Genomic DNA, 19,753 nt, shown 5'->3' with positions numbered 1-19,753 from the left:
AGACATCATCATCTTCTCTGATTTCGAATTCCAACAGAACCCGAGAGAGATCTGCGCGGAACTCGTCAGGACTAAAGAATACCAGGCATTGATCGAATTCGAAAATTTGTGTCCTCGTCTCCTCGCGATGGTTGATGAGGGTTAGAATTCTAGTGTCACATGAAGAAGTGTGGTAGTATTTGTGCTCGATGCTACAAACAAAGTGGACCTGGACTTGAGGTCGTCCTTTCCGGGAACCTGGTCGTGGGACTAGTGTGGCAGGACGGACAACTTCAAAGTTGAAGTGATTTTCCTCGTGAGTGACTTCCAAATCCATGTATGAATATCAAGTGATTAATGAATGAGTTAACGAATAAAAATGGAGCTAGGTTTTCTCTTTTTCTTTTTCGTAATCAAAAAGCTAGATGGAGAGCTAAGGTTTATTTTCTTCGACAAGAACCCGAGTATATATATTTATAGTCCTCTGACCAAGATAAACGGCAAACCCAAATCATGTAGGAAAAGCGTTTCCTTTTGGTCAAAGGTAAACTGTTTCCGTAATGTAAAGTTGTAAACCATGTATTTTTCAATTAAATTTGAGATATAATTTTTTTTTTTTTAAGTAAAAGCTAATGCAGCTACTCTCAGAAAGAACACATAGAATTGTACCAAATCATCATAGGCACGGTAGCCATTACCTAGCTAAAAACTCTCACACCTATCCTAATCATCACTAATTCACCCATCTTCAGAACTTGGCCTAATATGAGAAGGAAAAAAAAAAGAAAAAAAGAAACAAAATTGATAATCACCCAAAGCTGAGTGACTGACCTTCACCAACTATCGGGGAACTCTCACTACTCTCATCCTTGAGCCTCTGTTCCTCCTTCCCTTTCTTCAACAACTTGGGCCTGTGCTTCACGGGCTTAAGAAAACCCGCCTGCAGCGCCACCATGTCCCTCAAAACCCGAATAAGCTTGCTCTCAATCTCCAACCCATTGGGCTCGAGCACTCTCAGAGCCCTGGCCACGGCCTCCATGGTACTCACGCACCCACCAAACGGCTCCTTCCTCAGAATCAACTCCGAGTCGTAGATGCTCCCTCCCCTCACATCCTCATCCACATCCAAACTCACCCTCCTCGCGAATTTCGACAGGAACCCCTCGCTCGCCCTCACCATCTCCTTCGCGTGCTTCCACGTCGCGTCGAAAGCTACGACCACCACCGGCGCCGACTGGTCGGGGATCCGGAGACGGGATAAACTGACGGACGGTGAGGATTTCGAGGGCGGGAAGAGGTAGATGGCGGAAGGTGATTGGTCGAGGAGCGGGGACAGGCCCGGCTTGAGGCGGCGGCTGACGATGGCGGTGGAGTTGGCCAGGCATTTTGTCAGGACCGGCGTGGTGGAGAGCTTGTGCTGCGCCTCGTGAGGATGGTGAAGGATTATGATTTGGGTTTGGGTTGGGATGGGCTGGGCCGGGAGAGACTTGCAGAGGCAGACTGGGCCGGGCCGGCTGCAGTCGCCGCAGATGGACCTCGGCCTCCGCGGCGGCGAAGAGGCGGCGTTGTAGGCGTTTTCGAATTCGTCGTCTTCCGCTTCCATTTTCAATTAGCTCCAGCTCGCCTTAGGGATCCGCTTTATAACTTTAAGACCTCCAAAAACGACGTCGTTTGTAACTTTTATTTTGTTTTCATAAAACTACATGTCGTGTGCCCTATATATAAATGGAAACGAGGCAGGGAGAGCGGAGAATGAAGATGACGACCTCAAAGTTGGAAGCGAGCACTGTGGACGTTTCGCAGTTCCAGCACACCCCTTTTTACTGGTAGATTGGCACAGTAAACCCAACCCCTTGTTTTTTTTTTTTGGGTGAATTGAATTGCTCAGCGATGAACTATACTAGTGATGTGGTTGATTGATTGGTTTTGTTACGGTGTTGTTGTAGTGAGGAGAATGTGTACTTGCTTTGCAAGGAATTGAGCAAAAAGGGAATCGCAGATGAAAAAAGCTCTGATCTTTTTGTGGTTTTGATTTCCAATGAAAAGAAACAGGCATGTTTTTATTGCCTTTCTCTTATTTTTCTTCTTTGTTTTTTGTTGGAGAACCCAAGTTTTCTACTTTGTTGGTTAGATTTACTGTGTGTTGTTGTTGTGGGGAATAAAATTGTGTAGATACCATTGTGGCATCAAAAGGCGAGCCACCGAGCAGATGGAGTTGTTCTCTGGGATTATCATGTCATTTGCGTGCAGAGAAAAGTTGGTGGAGGTGACTCACCCTCACAGCATTTAGTGTGGGATTTGGATTCAACTCTTTCGTTTCCTTGTGCTTTAGCAACTTATGTCTCCGAAACCATCCGCCCCACATTTCAGACCTTCCCTGAATTCCAGAGGTATTCCATCGCTTGTATCTTTTTACTTTGAGTTTTTGGGTTTGGCCAAACTTGTATTGTGAGTTTGTTGATCTTAAAGAGAGATTAGGTGATTGTTCATTAACCTCACTCTTTACCTAATGTGTGTATGTTGATGGCTTTACTGGTATTGTGTGCTGCAGGTATTTCCGGATCGTGCATGCCCCAATATTCCTTCGTAACTTTGCATCTGATAGAAGGCACATGAAAGATTCTCTTGGCGAATGGCTTCATCAGCCTCCTCTATATGAGCCGATTGTTTCTGAAGGTAAATGCCAAGTTTGTATTATATTTTTATAAAGTCTGCTACTGGTTAAATCAGGAACATTAGAATACTTTGATTTGTGAATGTCACTTCTAAGTTCTAACTGTTTTTTTCCAATACACGTCTGAGCAAAATAGTCGAGTGCAAATGAGGTTCTTGATTGCTCAAGTCTCCATCACCTTGAGATTTCCGTCTCTTGGGTGAAAATGTTCCTCATTAAAAATTTATGGTCTGTGATATAGGTTCGTTGTTGCTTAAAAAAGGGGCAAAATTGATGCAATTTTTTTTTTTTTTGGGTTTCAAGATGCTGTTCCCATTTAATTTGTTCGGGTAGTAAACTCAGATTAGATTAAATTGATTTGCCTATTAAGCTTCAAAATTTGTTTGAGCATCACTTCACCCCCAAATCGCAAAGAGGGAAGAGAACCTGGAAAGAGTCAGTCGTTATCATAGCATTGTAGTATGGTCTCCTAGATTTCTGGTAATAAGTGGAAGAAGGATAAATATGCAAGTGGAAGAAGGAAAACTGAGTCCAGGACCTCAGGATGTTGCCAAGTTCATGCTTCATGTAGCGGAGTGGTCTGATATTTATCTATTATAATCGAATAAATTTTTAGAAGTTGCCTTTTGAGCTAGAGCTGTTTGCTTAATAACTGTTATTTCATTTTCCTTAACCCGTTTTTCAGTAGTTAAATAGTTTTGAACTATGCACAACCCAAGTGAATTATGATATTATCTGGCATTATCATGCAAGGAAAAGGCCAACCACTTAATCAGGCATATAAACTTGACTATTAAGAAAATATACACTCCTCATTTTGGTCCTTTCTTTGTACCAGATGTCTTCCACTTCCTTCTATCTTTTTGGCAGCGTGACTCTGGCTCAGGTTTTTGACTATGTGTGTGTGGCACGTTTATGTCTTGGAAACAATCCAGCCACAAACGTTAGCTTATCCCAAATCGAGACAGAAGCCTATTAGTAAGTGATCGTGTGATGTATCCCAAGTGAATAGGAAACAGAGAGAAGTAAGACATTAATATGAGGTGGAGTCTTTTCCATGCGACATGGCTGTGGATTCGTGGAGTTGGTGGTGGCGCAGGTCCCAAGCTGAGGTTGCTGAAGGGTTGGTGCAGTGGTGGCGTTGCAAATGTGCATGTAGCTGAAATGGGCCGTCAGACTAGAACAGAAACTATGAACATAACTAGCTCGTATGTATGGGATCTAGGGTTAAGCTTAGGGTTCGAAGAGTACTGACATAGTCAGATGATATGGAGGCTAGAGTTATCGTGGGTATTGTAGCTATTGTTTGTTCACTTACAAGACAGAATGAAATTGACTCTATAGTTGTAACTTGTAAGTAAGGATAATTAGATAACTCCTATTTAAGGCCGACAGCTCCTAGTTTCATTCCTGTAGCATGGCAACCTTCTGCTGCAGAGTGGACCAAAGTTAACACTGAAGGGTCATTTGGAGACTTGGAGATGGGGGGATTTTCAAAAATACAAATGGCACTTTTGCTGTCAAGGTGCTTGTCCCAAGTCTGGTGGACGCAGAGATCAAGTATAGATTTTGTTTTCTGTTTTAGATCTTAAAGCTTGTGCTTCATCGTCTGTTTGGCTACATGCAGTTAGATACCGCATCTACTTGGCAAATCCAATGTCTTTGATACTTTGATGATTATTCTGGTTTCGATTTTTGCCATAGTTGGAAAATGGATTTCTCACTGGTACAGGTTCATGCGAAGCTCATGCTTCTTATAGATTAGTGTTATATCTATATATTTTGTAGGACAGTTTATTTCTTATACATCTTGTATGAAGTATGAACTATAGCATAATTTTGCCGATCCTCCTCCTTCCCATTCTCAGTAGCTTTGAGGTAAGAGTTGAAATTCTTATAGCTGTTTGTAACATGGACAACCTAAGGCAATTAGGGGCATGTTTGGTAATGCCAAGGGCAAGCCTAGATAACCAAAAGTGGTTTTGACAGTGTTGGCTTAAATAGAAAGAAATTTCATACGAACACTGGTACATCGAGTTTTTGCGACAGAAAATTGGTAGTCTCTAGAAAGGCTTGCAAGTAAATGTTTTAAGAACACTTGCATTTTAATGGAATGGTGCTCTAAAAGCTTCTACAGATACATTCCCAGATTCTTACTTGAAGCTGGTATCCTTTATTTTGCAGATGGAACTGTACATAACCTGAATGACTACCTTGACATCAGGGCTACAGATGTTGTGAAGGAGGCAGGTCATGATATGACCGATCCAGTTTTTACCCAAAAGCTTGGCGTGGTTGTAGGTGAAAATCAACTGGAGGAATTCTTTTCCAAAATTACTTGATGTATGGACATTCTCTTATCAGCTGCACACAGCATATATAACCATTCTTTTCTGTTTTCTGGGTTGAGTCTCTTGTAGAATCACATGTTGGGGCAGTTCATTCCAGTAGTGTTTCTGAGAAATGAAATATTACTTCAATATTTAAAGACAGTGGATTTTCGATTTCAATGATTGGAGAGTTTTTGTTCACTGCTCCTGCTTTCACCATCTTCTTGTCCTGAAAAGATATGTGAGCTCAAATTAGATATTATTGAGTGGTATTGTATAATTGGTTCTTGCAGTGATTTGGTATAAAATTGGTTCTTGATTTGTGACATTGACGACCAGATGTCCGAGAGCATTTGTTCCATCTCATTTTGCTGAATCCACATGCTTATTTTTGATAAATTTTTGGGAAACTGCACTTGCACTTTACCGGGTCCTGGCTCTTTTTCTTTGGCAACAGGTCTTGGCTTATTCGATTGATCCAGTAGAACTGCAAAACTAGTTGTTTGATTATCAAAGGTGATGGGAGTTGGGAACAGCCCTTATGGTTGTTGTAAGGGAGACCTAGTTTGGTTATGTTGAGGGATTATTTTATAAGTGTTGTATCACTTATACCGTCGGTGTGTAGAATAATATTTAGGATTTTTTACTTGTCAAAAAAAAAAAAAAATCTCATACATAATTTCAGGCCTGTCCCAGTTAAGCCGGTTGTACTGCCTTGATGATTGGGTAAAAGTGAAAAAAGTCATAGGTGATGTTGCAATCACCAATTTTGCTTCAAATAGCGTTTCAGACGCTCAGGCCCAACCAAAATCCTCATTGATTGCTTCTAAAGCCTCTCGCTCGTTTTACAAAGCCTGTTCCTTACGGAAATCAGGACTGAGATCGTCCTATGCAAAGGATATGAAAATACTCATTTTGTTCTTACATAAAACCCATGGGGATTCTATGGACTGATTCAACCAACTTGCGGACGTTTAAATATCTCATGATGTTGGTTGACACGCAAACACGCTGGTCACGTGTTGTGCCATTGTCCACTTGTAATGTTGCTTATGTTATACTCCTAGCACATATCATATGACAACATGCTCACTCCTCGAATCATCCTATTTAGTCAATTGGATTTGACTATGCTAGAGAGTTTACATCAAAGAGTCTCGATGGTTATTGCAATGGGACTGATGTTGGACATCATATTCCCATGTACACACCCAAATGGTCTCACGGAAACGATTACGATGGTCGTCAAGATTTGGTAATGCGCACCAACCTCCTTATATCCACTTGGGGTGATGCAATATCGCATGCAGCTATGCTAATTCGTCTACGACCCACCGCCACTCAATCTACCTCTGCGTTACAGCTAGTGACTGGGTACAAGTATCGTACTTACGCATATTTGAGTGTGCCATTTATGTGCCAATTGCGCCGCCACAACGCACTATGATAGGTCCTTGCAAACTTATGGGCAACTACGTTGGATTTAAGATTCCAACAATCGTCCGCCACTTAATGCCCTTGCTAGGCAATCTCCTTACCGCTAGATTTACGGATGTCACTTTGATGAGACAGTCTTCCTGTCGTTAGGGGGGAGATAAGAACACAGATGTTCAGCAGGAACGACATGAATTATCCTGGCCTGTCCCCACTATGTCTCATCTCGATCCCTGTTAAAGTGACGAGATCACACATATCTGCTGCAAATATGCCTGCAAGGATGGACGTCCCTAAGAGAGGACGTAGCACCACCCTACATGGAGGTAGGCATGGCGCCAAAGCCAAAGAGAGTGGCACTCTGGTGTTATAGGCCATGGCCCCAGCTAGGATGAGTGGGAGGCCCGTGGGTTCGAATGATACCTTGGCACAACCCCATCCTTTGATCATCGACACTCAAAATCCGTCTCATGAGAATCTTCTAGATTAAGGTTACCGTTGGGGGACGCCTCAACGTCAGAACCTATTCCTGAGGATATAGAGCTCTATGAAAATTACACTAGGAGTTTGACGTGAGATAGAAACTCCATCATAATTGATGATGTAGTCACGCATTTCGTTGCGCATGAGTTTGTTGAGTCTGATGATATCGAACTACGCTCCGTTGATGAATGAATGCCAACGTAGAGAAATTTGACCTAAATGGAAAGATGCGACCCAGGTTAAGTTGGATTCTCTAATGAAGAGGAAGGTTTTTGAGCCAGTGATGCCAACACCTCCTAACATAAAACCTATTGACTAATGGGTCTTCGTTAAAAAGCGTATTGAGAAAAAAGATATGGTAATCTCGCCTTATGGCGCAAGGCTTCTCACAAAACGCCCTGGAATCGACACGATGAGACATATTCTCTCGTAATGGATGTCATTGCATTCCACTACCCTGTCAGTTTGGTAGTTTCCGAATAACTGAACATGCAGCTTACAAATGTGGTCACTACGTATCTCTATGGGGATCTAGATACGGAATATACATGAAGATTCATGGTGAACTTCATTTACCCAAGTCAAGTGGCTCTAGACCACGGAGCGCGTTTACAAAGAGGTTGAAATGCTCACTAAAGTGACTACTTGATTGGGAAGGGATAAGCCCGCGCGTTTCCATAACAATTTTTGGATTCTATCGCGGTTCATGTTGGACATGATCTTCATTGGAAGCCCTTAAAGAGTTAAGGGAAACCGCTGAACACTTGAAATCCGAGTTTGAGATGAAGGATTTTGGGAGAACACGATTATGTCTCGGTTTGGAACTTGAGCATCGTGTTGATAGATGCTTAGACATTTTGACAAGGTCAAGCCTTCAAGCACCCCCATGATCGTCCGTAGTCTTGATCCTGAAAAGGATCCTCTTCGTCCAAAGGATGATGATGAAGATGTGCTAGAGGCAAGAGTGCCTTACTTGAGTACAATAGGCGTATTATTGTACTTAGCTCAATGCACAAGACCGGACATCTCATTTGCCATGAACTTGTTAGCTAGATATAGCTTTGCGCTAATGCGACACCATTGGATTGGTGTAAAAGATATCCTTCGGTACTTGAGATGTACGATTGATAAGGGCTTGTTCTATCTCTACAGAGAGATGATGGATTCGGACCAATCACACACTAGGAACACCGCCAACACTGGCCTGATTCCACTATCCCCATCCCAAAACGACATGTGTTTTGGAAGGTTTTGCTAATATTGGGTATCTCTCTAACCCACACAAAGGTCATTCCCAGACTGGTTAAGTGTTCACCATGGGTAAAGACTGTGATATCTTGGAGGTCTACATAATAGACCCTAGTCGCTATATCTTCAGACAATGCAGAGATTATTTCTCTTCACGAAGTGGTTCGTGAATGTATATGGATTGGATCCATAATTACGCATGTTCGAACAATTGTGGTTTGAAGTGTACCACAGATGAGCCTACAAGCGTATAGGATAATGCTACTTGTTTTGAACAAATGAAGCAAGGCTACATCAAAAGCGACAACACCAAGCATAATCAGCAACAACAGACTCTCCTCAAGATCAAAGTGAACTAGGTTCAATTTGAGGGCAGTGCAGCAGACTTGCTCACTAAGTCATTGCCTAAATTCCACTTTCGAGAAACATGTTGGTAGCATAATTTGCGGAAGTTATCTGAACTCCCATGACCGTAGTCATCAGGGGGAGATGTCTACATGTATGGTCTCGAAACGTGAAATGTGTGTTGTGCTATTTTTCCCATTTGACCGAGGTTATTTTTGTCTCACAAGGTTTTTGTTACTCGGCAAGGTTTTTAATGAGGCAACGAGAGGAGCACCACGTTTGGGCGACACAAGGGGGAGTGTTCAAGTAAATCCAGAATATGTGTCTGGCCCAAACTCTAGGTTACTTGACCTAGTTGTAATAGGGTTTATAATTAGAGATATTCATAGATATCTGATTAATTGTACGATTTTCTTTCTTTGTACAACTCTGATTCTATGTCTTGTAATCCCCTATATAAAGAGGTTCCTATTATCAATAAAAGCACGACTCAATTCTCTCCCAATTTCAGTTTTCCTTAAACAATAAGATCATTTTTCAACTATTCAAAAAAAAAAAAGGCTATAAGTCAACTTGAAGGCTTAAAAGTAGTTATCCTTCAAAATTTCTCATTTTGTTTGCAAAGTATATTATTTCATATATATATAATTTACCATAGTTATATGATTTATTATATTTTTGCCTTTTAAGTCGTTAAGAATTGAGAGGTAATAATTCTCAAATGGACACCTAAACCCTGGAACAAGTATCTGATGGGTTTGGGTATATATATGATAAACCCGACTCGACCCTACCAGTTGACCAAACTAGGCCCAATCTTTTGCTTTATTTTTCTTTTTTCTTTTCAGGCCCAAGCTAAATTAAACTGAATATTTGTGCCTCTATCCAGGCCCAATCTCTTCTGTTATTTACGTAGGTAGGCATGAAGCATTCAAATTAATAATTAAACTCAGAACTAGCTATACACAAATGATCTAGATATACTTACAGAGTGATCATCATGAGCACGGCCAGAAAAACAGTCCTATACATAGCTGCTCCGTGCTTAGTCCTGCTGAGAAAGTCACCAAGAAACTCATTTTTCAATCGGTGAAACTCGAGAAGCAAAGGATATATACACTAATTCCCTCTCTCAATCTTCATATTTACAGCATTACATACCTCTGTAAGTCCTCGTACAAATAAACAGGGTGGGAGGTGGATGGCGTAGATGTAGAGCTGCTTTGATGATACGGTGGAAGTTGTCTGGTCATCAGCTTGCTCTATAAGTCCAGATCGAGCTTTCAAATTCCACCCATTCTACATTTCAGTGGGTTAATTAATCCTTTCCATTATCTGATATGCTTCTACAATTATGCAGCAGAAGTGCCCCCAGTTGAACCAGTAAGTATGGGGTAAATCAAGTGAGGTGATTGAGGCATTCATCCTTTTACATATTAGTGGGAATCTGTATTAATGTGGCCAGGCTATTTTTTTGGTTTTTACTTCACGTGATGTTGCACCTCGATAGGCCAGGGATTCGGAAGGGTACGGCGAGGGTTCGGATCTGACATGTTTTGTCAACCCCGGTGCGTCAGGTTTTCCCTCCTTCCACTTTTGATTTCACGTTTGGAGCATCTGCTACTGTGAGATTCAAATATGAACGTCTCGTTGGATTCTGTCGTGTTTGTGGGATGATGGAGCATCCACGGTCTGGTTGTACTGGAGCCCCAGAGGCAGTGGTGGTCTCAGTCGGCCATAACCCTAACCCTAGCTCGGCTAGGGTTTCATCATTTGATAGTCAGCGAGCTCCGAGCCTTGCGGAGGTGTTGGCACAATCTCCAGCACCGAATTTGTTCTCTGCTATGAATAGTAGGGCTGAGATTTTAGCCCGAAAACCCGAAAACCGGCCCGAACGGTCCGGGCCCTTTAAAAAAATTTGACAATTTTAAAAAACCCGGCCCGAAAATATTATATAACGGGCCGGGCCCGGTCCTTAAAGATAAAAATAAAAAAAGCCCGAAGGCCCGAACTACATATTATCGTTTTTAGTTTCTTATTCTTCTTTCTCTCCTTTCTTTTCGTGTCTCTTCTTTTAGTTTCTTATTCTTCTTTCTCTCTCTTCTTTCTGTCCTTTCTTATTCTTCTTTCTCTCTCCTTTCTCTTCGTGTCTCTTCTTTTAGTTTCTCATTCTCCTTTCTCTCTCTTCTTTCTGTCCTTTCTTATTCTTCTTTCTCTCTCCTTTCTCTCCTTTCTCTTCGTGTCTCTTCTTTTAGTTTCTCATTCTTCTTTCTCTCTCTTCTTTCTCCTTTCTTTCCCGTCTCTTTTTCCTTCTCTCTTCTTCTTCTTTTTCTCCCCAAACTCCATTATTATTTTTTTTCTTTTCCCTTCTCTCCCCAGATCAAATCAATTGTAGAATTCCTAGTTCTCCTTTGTCTTGACTCAACCCCAAAATCTCTCTCTCTCTCTCTCTAGTTTTTCTGTAGTTATGGCGATCGGATCGGAAGACGAATCTGAGTTGCAAGGTTTGGAAGCTTGATTGGATAAAGAAGTCTGAAAGTTTTTTGATAATGAAGTTTGAGCCTGGGTAAGAGGATCAAAGTCTGAGCTTGATTCTACAAACCCAAACTTTCAATGGTGGTGGTTAGGTGGCTTTGGAAGGCGGAGGAATTTGTGTTTGGAGCAACATCTGTTCTCAGATCTGTTGTTTTTTTTTTTTTTTTTTTTAGCCTTTTGGGCCCGAAAAGCCGGCCCGAAAAAATCGGTCCGGGCCCAACTCGGTCCCAGAATTGAAAAAATATTATTTAGGCCCGGCCTGAATATTTCGGGCCGGGTCCGGGCTCTAGAAATTTTACACGGGCCAGGCCCAATCCCAGCCCTAATGAATAGATCACTTCATATTCCGGGTATTTCTGGATCGGCCTTCACTGCTCAGTTGGCCAAGCTTCCAGTTCCAGTCACTGTACCTAGCATGAAGCCCATGCAGGTTGATGATCAGGCCGATAATTCCATTACAGGGAAGACAAGATCTGCAGTGGCTTTGGTACAATATTCAAAGCGCAAGCAGACCGATGTTGTGCCCCCTCCCACTGATTCGGTTGTGTTGGATTTTGAGCCCGAATTAGCTCTGAAGAACACTAATGGTATCATTCTGGTGTCCCCTGCTAAGAAGGCAAAGGTTGGGCGCCCCCCGGGCCGGAAGAACAACCCCAAACCTGCTAGCTTGAAGCCCAGGAAACTGATAACTGAGGCATCCAAACCTCGGCGGAAGAGGACTTTCAAGGCAATTGAACTCTCTCCTTCATTCGGAGATGGTCGAATGGAAGTGGTCCTTGAAGCAACTCCAATAACTGTGGAGGCGATACCGTCCTCCAGCAACGCTCCTGAGCCGAAGGAAAGCACTCTCAAGAGTGCCCTAGAGTAGGGTGTTTTTGGGAACATGAATAAATTGGGATGACTTCTTGATGTTTTGTCGGAGGTCTTCCTAGTAGTGTCGGATTTTTTCTGCAGCATTTGAGCTTCATCTCATGGTTACATTATGTTTGTGTAGTCTAGGGCTTTAGATTACTCATTCATGGCTCTTTTCTGTCGTTGCCCGGAGTCCGGGTGAGTCATATTTGTAATGTTTCCTACTTTACTATTAATGGACTAACACCCACGCATTCAAAAAAAAAAAAAAAATTGCTATATATTGCAAACCAGTGGCCTACTATTGATTTGTTGTTATTGATCAATTACGGGAAGTTGTTGGGGTATGCCATACCGCTAAGTTTTTACTTTTTTTTTTTATATTTATTTTAGTAACCAATTGTATGAAAGCTTTAGTTATTTCAGGCTACTTACGTAAAATCCAATTATAATTAATCATTCATTAATGATTAATAAGTTTTTTTCATTTAGACTTTATGTAAATTTCTTTCTTACCAAAGACTTCACAATTCAGTTTATTTCACAAAATCAATCCGAACCCACTAAGTAAATTTCAGAACTTTAAACCAAACCAAACCAAACGCCAGAAGAAGCTTACGATCACCCATCAAAATCCAAGAAGGGGTCCATTATATAATTAAGAGGACATGAACAAATAAAGTTTCCTTCTGAAGATCGTAGTAGAGAAATTATTAATTACCTGAAGTAAAGTACGTATCAAGAGAGCTCTGAGCTGTGTCAACTTCAGCAGAAGAATCCCATTTGCTGCTACTCCAAAACAGGGACTCTCGATCTCCACGCTTCTTCTCAGTCTGCTGCTCAACTTAGATCTATGGAACGAATGAAAATGTCATATATTGCCAATATCTGAATCCCGAGTGCTTAATGACTGTCAAACCTGAGAGACTTCCTGAAATAGGGAGAGTTCTCTCAGAATGGTGTGTTGAAGGGACCAATCTATATATAAATATACATACAAACAACTCAGCAATATGGGATAATTAAATTAGTGACCTACTCAATACTAAGATTAATGCATGATTGATTACTGTTCCTAACTTCATATTTGAATTTCCTGACAGCGCAGTGAGTTTCATTTGTGGTTCTTCTACTATCACTCCTATGATCTTCAAGTTCTTGAAGCAAAGCATGCATGAACATGCATGTAATGGGATTCGATTAGGGTTCAGGGGTTTTGTACATACCCGAGCGAAAGTGCAAAAGATCTTTTTAGGTGTTTATGTTACTTTGTGTTGGAGGCCAACGGTGAATTAGCTAGTGACAGTACGTGAAAGAAACCCTATGGTTTTTACTTTCATGAAAGTGGCAATACAAAACTAATTAATTGCTTGCCATTTATCGCACTAAGTGGAGAACAGATCACCTGTCCTGACTAAGTGACCATCATCTCTAAACCTTATAGTCATATTAATTGGGTAAACCCTCAAGTGTTCCTTAGATTACAACTAATGTTGTATCGCTGTATGTTCAATTCTTGGTTTTTAAGATCGAGTATATATAATGTTTGGCTCCAATTTTGCTGCAGCTGGTCAACAGTCTCTTTTATGCGCGGGCGTGCCAGCACCGTTCGGGTGCGGTCGTCGGGGGTGTCTTTTGACCTGACTTCTTTCAAGCGATTGTGGACGAGGAGAGCACCAACCTCGTCGTGGGATTCTTTGTGCCTCGTGGCGAGGACTTTTGCTGAGCTTCTTCAAAATCACAATCGATACTCGATGTTGTAGATCGAGCAGAGCGAGAACTACTAGGAAGTGAGGAGAACTTGCTAAAGCGTGACTTTAGCTTGGCTGGAAGGTTTGGTAGCACTAACAGTCGGCTCGTGAGGAGACTAGGACTGGAGTATGACTACCGGTAAGAGAAGGAGAGGGCTGCTCTAGAGAGGCTTGGATAATCTTAGAGATTGTTGTTGTGAATTGTGTGTTTAAGTGTTTCATTGTAACCTCTATTTATAGGCTACCATGCCAAAGTGTTTAGCATTAAACAAATGATAGTGGAGCATTAATTGGAGATAAGAAATGATGAATTTTGGAGATAAGGAAGCATAATTGAAGATCAATAATGATGAATTTCGGAGATAAGGAGATAAGGAGGCATGATTGAAGATAAGGAATGATGAATTTTGGAGATAAGGAACCACTTTCTGCTCCTTTATTCCTTCAATTATATCTCCATCAAGCATTCAGATTTTGACCGTGACTTCTTCATAAGAAATGTTCCACTATGAGTGTAGATCACCCTGGTTAATTTCAGAGCTTTTGATATAGTGGTTGGGCCGGAAACGGTGTTGGACCTCTTACAGGTCCAGTTTTCCAAGCCTCTCTAGACAAGGAAATTGGACTGATTGTTTGAAGGCCTTCCACTCAAAACTAGCTCTGGAACTCTTCATAAGAAATGATCCTTGGGCTTTCTAGATTTAATCTGGAAAGTTTCAGCTCATTTGAATTTCGTTTGGTTAGTCTACCGCCCCTCCTTCCTTGTTTAGCTCGGTTTCTCCTAGCCGAAGTAGGAAAATGTGCTAAAGTTGACTTTCATGCTTTCATGCTTCCATGCTTCTATAGTAGGCTTTATTTAGCCTCTAAATATATATTTCGAACTTGTCGACAATATATAGCTTGAGCCACTGACATTGGCTCAATTTCTCCAAGACGTGCCTTGTCAGGCCAAAATGCTCATTTTGGGTCCAAACATTGCCCCCCAGACCTCGAAGTCAAAGGTCTTCGTCTTGACTGAAGAGGTCTTGAATCAACACTACTCTTATAATGTTGTCGCTCCAAAACCACTTGTATTGGCTTGACTGTTTCCATATAGGCCTCTAAATAGGCCATAAAGCTTGAATGCCGTAATCTGAAATGCCTTTGTCATGAACTGACGCTTCCTTTGCCAACTTTATTGCCCCCCATGGATCTAGCGAAACTTGGGCAGGTTGTAGGCAATCAAAACTTTAGCGTGCCCCCCATGCGAAGGAGACTGCTTTTGATCGCGAATGAGGATCCTTCTCTTCCTTGGTGGTAGCTTCGCCATGTGTATAGCAACAAGTATCTGCCTTGTTTGCTGGCTCTCTGTTGATTTTCTCAAATCTAGGTGTTGGAGCCGCTTTCCTGGCTAGATCAAGGCCTATAGTACTTGGCGAAATAAGATGCAAAATAGCAAACTGTTTGCTTTCATTTAATCCTTCGCGAGTCTTATGCCAAAGAGGATGATTGGATCATGGCTATCGTCATCATGACGTGTGACCAAGTGAAACCACCATATTTTGCTGCAACTTTAGCATCTAAAACCGCATCGGTTTTAATCATGTTTTATTTAAAAAACATCAGGCCACTATGCTAGCCCTGCGGTGGTAGGAAAAGGTGGAATATCTTCACTGTCGCCTTAGATGCGATTCTCAAGATGGAATAATGACTCATTAATTATCAACTAGGGCCACTCACTGGCCCAGCTAATAAATTAATCTCCAAAAATATTTGAGTTATAAATCAAGGTGTATTGGAGAAGTATCTTCACTGTCGCCTTAGATGCGATTCTCAAGATGGAATAATGACTCATTAATTATCAACTAGGGCCACTTACTGGCCCAGCTAATAAATTAATCTCCAAAAATATCTGAGCTATAAATCAAGGTGTAATGGAGAAGTATTCCTTGCGACCTAGAAATGGCATCCAAGAAACCATTCGTTATCGATCAGGCAGATGAAATCACTGAGAAAGCCGCATTCACCTGGCGGACTGACATGAGTGTTCGATGTAGAAGTCAGACCGGAGAGGAGAGAAGTCCACTGATGGGCTTTGGTGGCGGTGATAGTCAAGCGAGTCTAGGTCCCACACCTCGCGATCGTTTGCCAGATGATGCTATGGCCTATTATGGGCTTCCCATCCGCCGTCCCATAGCCGCTCTTCGGTAGGTGCCTGGTGATTTTAGCAGTTGGGGACCAAGGAGGAAAGTGGGCTACTGGCCTACCGTCGCTCCCGAGGAAAATGTTTGGTATCAGGAGGTCCGAGCGAGAGATTTGGCCTGATGGGATGCGGTGGGTATCACCCAAACCATCGATCTATGCTTCTGTCTTCCCAATAATACTAGCCCTGCACCGCTAGCCGCTGCTCTTTGCTTCTGAAACACCTCCAGCAATACATTCGATTTCCGGTTTGGGCAGATGAGCATAACTCTGCTGGATGTTCTTACCATCACGGGGTTGCCCATTGACTTTGACCCCTATGTGCATGGTCAGTTTGATGGCATTCAATTTTCTTTGAGAATGGATATGGCTGGTCGAGGGCATCACAGCAGATCCTACCCATCCTGGCGCGACTATTACTGCTCCCAGCGTGACCATACAGGAGGTATCGCATTCCTAGAATTCTGGCTTTGCAAATTTATCTTTTGCACTTCTTCCAACTAACCTACTGGGCCTTGGAATTCTCTGGCCACTGCTCTCTACAATGGTATTTACGTTGGCCTTGGGCAACCTGTATTGGGTGCGTTATATCGCTCCCTTTATAGAGCCGTAATGTGCCCATTTGATACCGACATTAGTGGCCCCTTCTGGATCCTTGCCTTTTGGCAGCAGATTTATTTCCCTCTCTTCCGTCGCGGTGATATTCCAAAGGAACCTCCAGTTGATTCCCTTTTGGGGAACTGACTTTGCCGCAACGTAAGGTATCGAGCTCCACCCTACTCCGAGTGTTTTATTTACTTGTACTTGCTGGGAGAGATGCCGGACCCAAAAATAGTCCTTTCTAGGCGATTCCCTCCTCCCCTTGATGATGGCTTTCTGCCCAGTGGACGGGATCATAGCGAAAGAACCCTCCTGGCTTTTCATCGCGCCATCTCCTGTTTGGATATTCGTCTTGCCACCGACCACGTAAGTTATGAGCTCTACGCCCCTAACCACTTTGCTCGCCAATTTGGGTTGGCCCAGTTGGTACCCTGGCCTCTGGTTGATTCTGCCAACTACTACACCTCTTGGCGGAGATTAGCCCCACCTGGGTCTGCCCCCTTTCAGAGTCAGTTTACTTTGATAGTGATTCCCCCTTGGGTCAGAGCGCTATACCCCCTCAACGATGTCGATGATGACTATGCTGATTGGTGGAAAGAAGTGTCAGTGAACTGTTGGGACCGGCCACATGACAAACTCTTTGTCCTGATCTTTCGTGGCATGAGTAGTCCTGGTCCGAAGGACCGCAAGATTCTTGAGCGCCTCTCCAACCCTCCAGCACAACCCCCGCGACCTATTCTACCTTCTCGCTCATCGCGTCCAGGGATACAAATCCACGAGCCTAGGGCAACAGTAAGTTTTTGTCTTTCTTCACCATTCCTTTTCCTTGTGTTGATTTTCCCGCTCTTATTCCAGAGTGTGTTTTGCAGCAAACTACCCGGAGCAGGACAACCTCTGTTCAGGCCGGGAAACAAAAGGCAATAGCAGAGGAGACTTCTGAGGGAGAGTCTTCGCATGATGAAGATCCCACTGAGGTAATTTGGTTAAGAACGATCCCAAACTTGTATATTTAGTGCTTCCCCTCTTTTTGAGTTATGACTCTTTTCTTGTACAGGCCACTGCTGTCTTTGCTTGCAAACGCGATCGAGCTCAATTCGTCGAAGAGAGTTTTGAAGATGACGAACCTCTGGGAATGCGATTGGTAAACTCCAGCCCCGTCTTATCCTATTTAAATTTTAGAATCTGGGCAGGATTTTCACTATGTATCTTTTGACAGGTCCGTCAAAGGACCACTGATCCCTCTCGCCTGAGCAAGGCTGGACCCTCAGCCACTGCAGAAGAGCCAACTCTTTTGCTAGTTCAAGCATCAACTAACCCCGTGGCGCCTCTTCTGTCTCCCACATCTACAGAGTATTTGCAAGGTCCTAACATTCTAATAACGATCTCTGATGACGACTCCTCGGAGGATGAAAGCGTGGAAAGCCACTCTGAGACTTCTGCCGTTTATGAGGAACTGATGACGACAGAGATTCTCGCGGCACTAGAGGTCCAAGAGGTGAATGAGGCGGGGCCTCTTCCTCTTGGTGACCACGTACCAGATATTGACCCGACAGCTCGAGAGGTAAGCCACTGTTGGCCAATGCTTTCCATTTCCCTTTTTGATCCAACCCCGCTCTCTGACATTTCTGAATCTGACCAGGATTCTGTTTGTACCGAGGAGGTGGCTGCAAACGCTGAGGGTCTTATTGGCGGGACAGTCGCCCCAGAGATGGAAAATGATACTGACGGTGGTGGTGCCCCCCAAATCTCGCGAATAAATGAGACAACCGTCGAAGCCGAGGGTTCTGTGCTTGAATCTGCTCCACTTGCCCATGGTGAGCCACGAGTTGAGTTTCCAGATTCTCCTGCGGCTGAAGGGACAGACCAACCTATTGAAGATGAAGAAACTGAGGAAGCTGTCCACCATTTTGCATTGGTGGTTCGTGATCCTGTGGCGCCTCCGCCGCCTCCTCCTCCTACCAGATTCGAGAGATTGATGAGGGTGTTGGAGGTAACTCCTCCTTCTGCTGTGGATGAGGCTAAGATGGTGCTTCATGAACATCTGGGTCCTCGGGTATTGGAGACTGACATCCTCCCACGAGTCTTGGAAGCTCTAAGGTATCTTCGCCAGGAGAAGGCTTTGACTCCGTGGCAATTTAGTGATATCGACGATCTGCTGAATGAACTTGGTAGGGCCCGCCAACTTCAACCTGCCGCGAACGCCCAGGCTCACGACACTCGAGAGGCTTTGAATAGCCTTTCTCGAGAAATAGACATCTCTCGCGGTATTTTAAATGAGCGAACCATCCGCCTGCGGGAACTACAAATCCAAAGGTCCAACTTCAAACTTCGGATCGAGGACCTCCATACCGGTTTAGCCTTTGTTGAAAATGCAATTGCTGCAGAAGAAGCCCAACTTGATGAACATCTCGCTGCTTCTGAAGAAATGGGCCGCAACCTGGCCCGTGTCAGAGAACGGGCCACTCAGGCCGAAGCTAGTGCTATTGCGGCGAACCTCCGCGTGGAGGAACTTTGTTTGAAATTGAGCTTTGCGGGCCATTCTCTGTAGGCCCCCTCGAAATCCGTTCGGTCTCCTCACATGCTATTAATCCATTCTTTTCTGAGATTTAAGGCATTAATCACTCGTTGAAAAACAACGGTCGTGAAAAAATAATCTCGTGAATAGAACAGTTACCTCCTCGAAAGTCGTTCGGTCTCCTCACATGCTATTGATCCTCTAATAATAGCTAACTCCTCAAAAATTGCTCCTCACATGCTGCTAGTCCCTTTTTTCCCGAGATTTGGAATTACTAATCTCGATTTACTGACATCAGTTTTGAAATTGAGCTTCATCCAAGGGTGGGGATTTGCCTGAAGTCCCTATAAATAGTTGTATTTCGGGAAGGGAATACTCACGACAACTTTTCTGAAACATTAAAAAAATGGCCTTTCAGTCCTTGCTTCTTTTTCTCCTTCTTCACAAATCTTCCCCTCATGAAATGACCTTTAGCCTCTAAATTTTAGGCTTTATGGCGTAATCTTAAGCCTAGGTTAGGCCTTATGGCGTAATCTTAGGCAACCCATTGTTTCGTCCTTCTGGAATCCTGCAACGACAATGCCAGGCTTCAGATTGGTTTAGAAACGCGAGGGGGCTCCGAGTGTGGGATCCACGATCATGCGAGATCATCTTTGTCATAATCCTACACGCGGAGCGAAACGGAGAAAGGGAGGACGACCACTCTGAGGTTCGTCTTTCCTCCTCTGTTTCCTTCCTTCTGGACCCGGCCCGTGTTGTGCCCTCCAGATGGAAGGGGCTTTGGTTCTCACCTCATTCTCCCCCTTTCTCTTCTTGATAGAATCTT

General features: G+C 43.3%; 2 protein-coding genes across 2 annotated transcripts; one reads left to right on the top strand and one right to left on the bottom strand.

Annotated features, from left to right (window-relative positions):
• Positions 1-542: 542 nt before the first annotated feature.
• LOC133721916 (tRNA-uridine aminocarboxypropyltransferase A) lies at positions 543-1,594 on the bottom strand. The gene has a single exon (XM_062148692.1). It carries the CDS (start codon positions 1,580-1,582, stop codon positions 788-790), a length of 795 nt encoding a protein of 264 aa, XP_062004676.1. The 5' UTR covers positions 1,583-1,594; the 3' UTR covers positions 543-787.
• A 70-nt stretch (positions 1,595-1,664) lies between these two features.
• On the top strand, positions 1,665-5,309 carry LOC133721917 (protein N-terminal glutamine amidohydrolase). The gene is made up of 5 exons (XM_062148693.1): positions 1,665-1,805; positions 1,926-2,031; positions 2,152-2,369; positions 2,531-2,655; positions 4,838-5,309. Exons 1-5 carry the CDS (start codon positions 1,705-1,707, stop codon positions 4,993-4,995), a joined length of 708 nt encoding a protein of 235 aa, XP_062004677.1. The 5' UTR covers positions 1,665-1,704; the 3' UTR covers positions 4,996-5,309.
• Positions 5,310-19,753: the final 14,444 nt, after the last annotated feature.

This window comes from Rosa rugosa, chromosome 7, assembly GCF_958449725.1.
Source record: "Rosa rugosa chromosome 7, drRosRugo1.1, whole genome shotgun sequence".
NCBI classification, from domain to species: domain Eukaryota; kingdom Viridiplantae; phylum Streptophyta; class Magnoliopsida; order Rosales; family Rosaceae; genus Rosa; species Rosa rugosa.
This window is presented reverse-complemented; position numbering and strand designations above follow the sequence as displayed.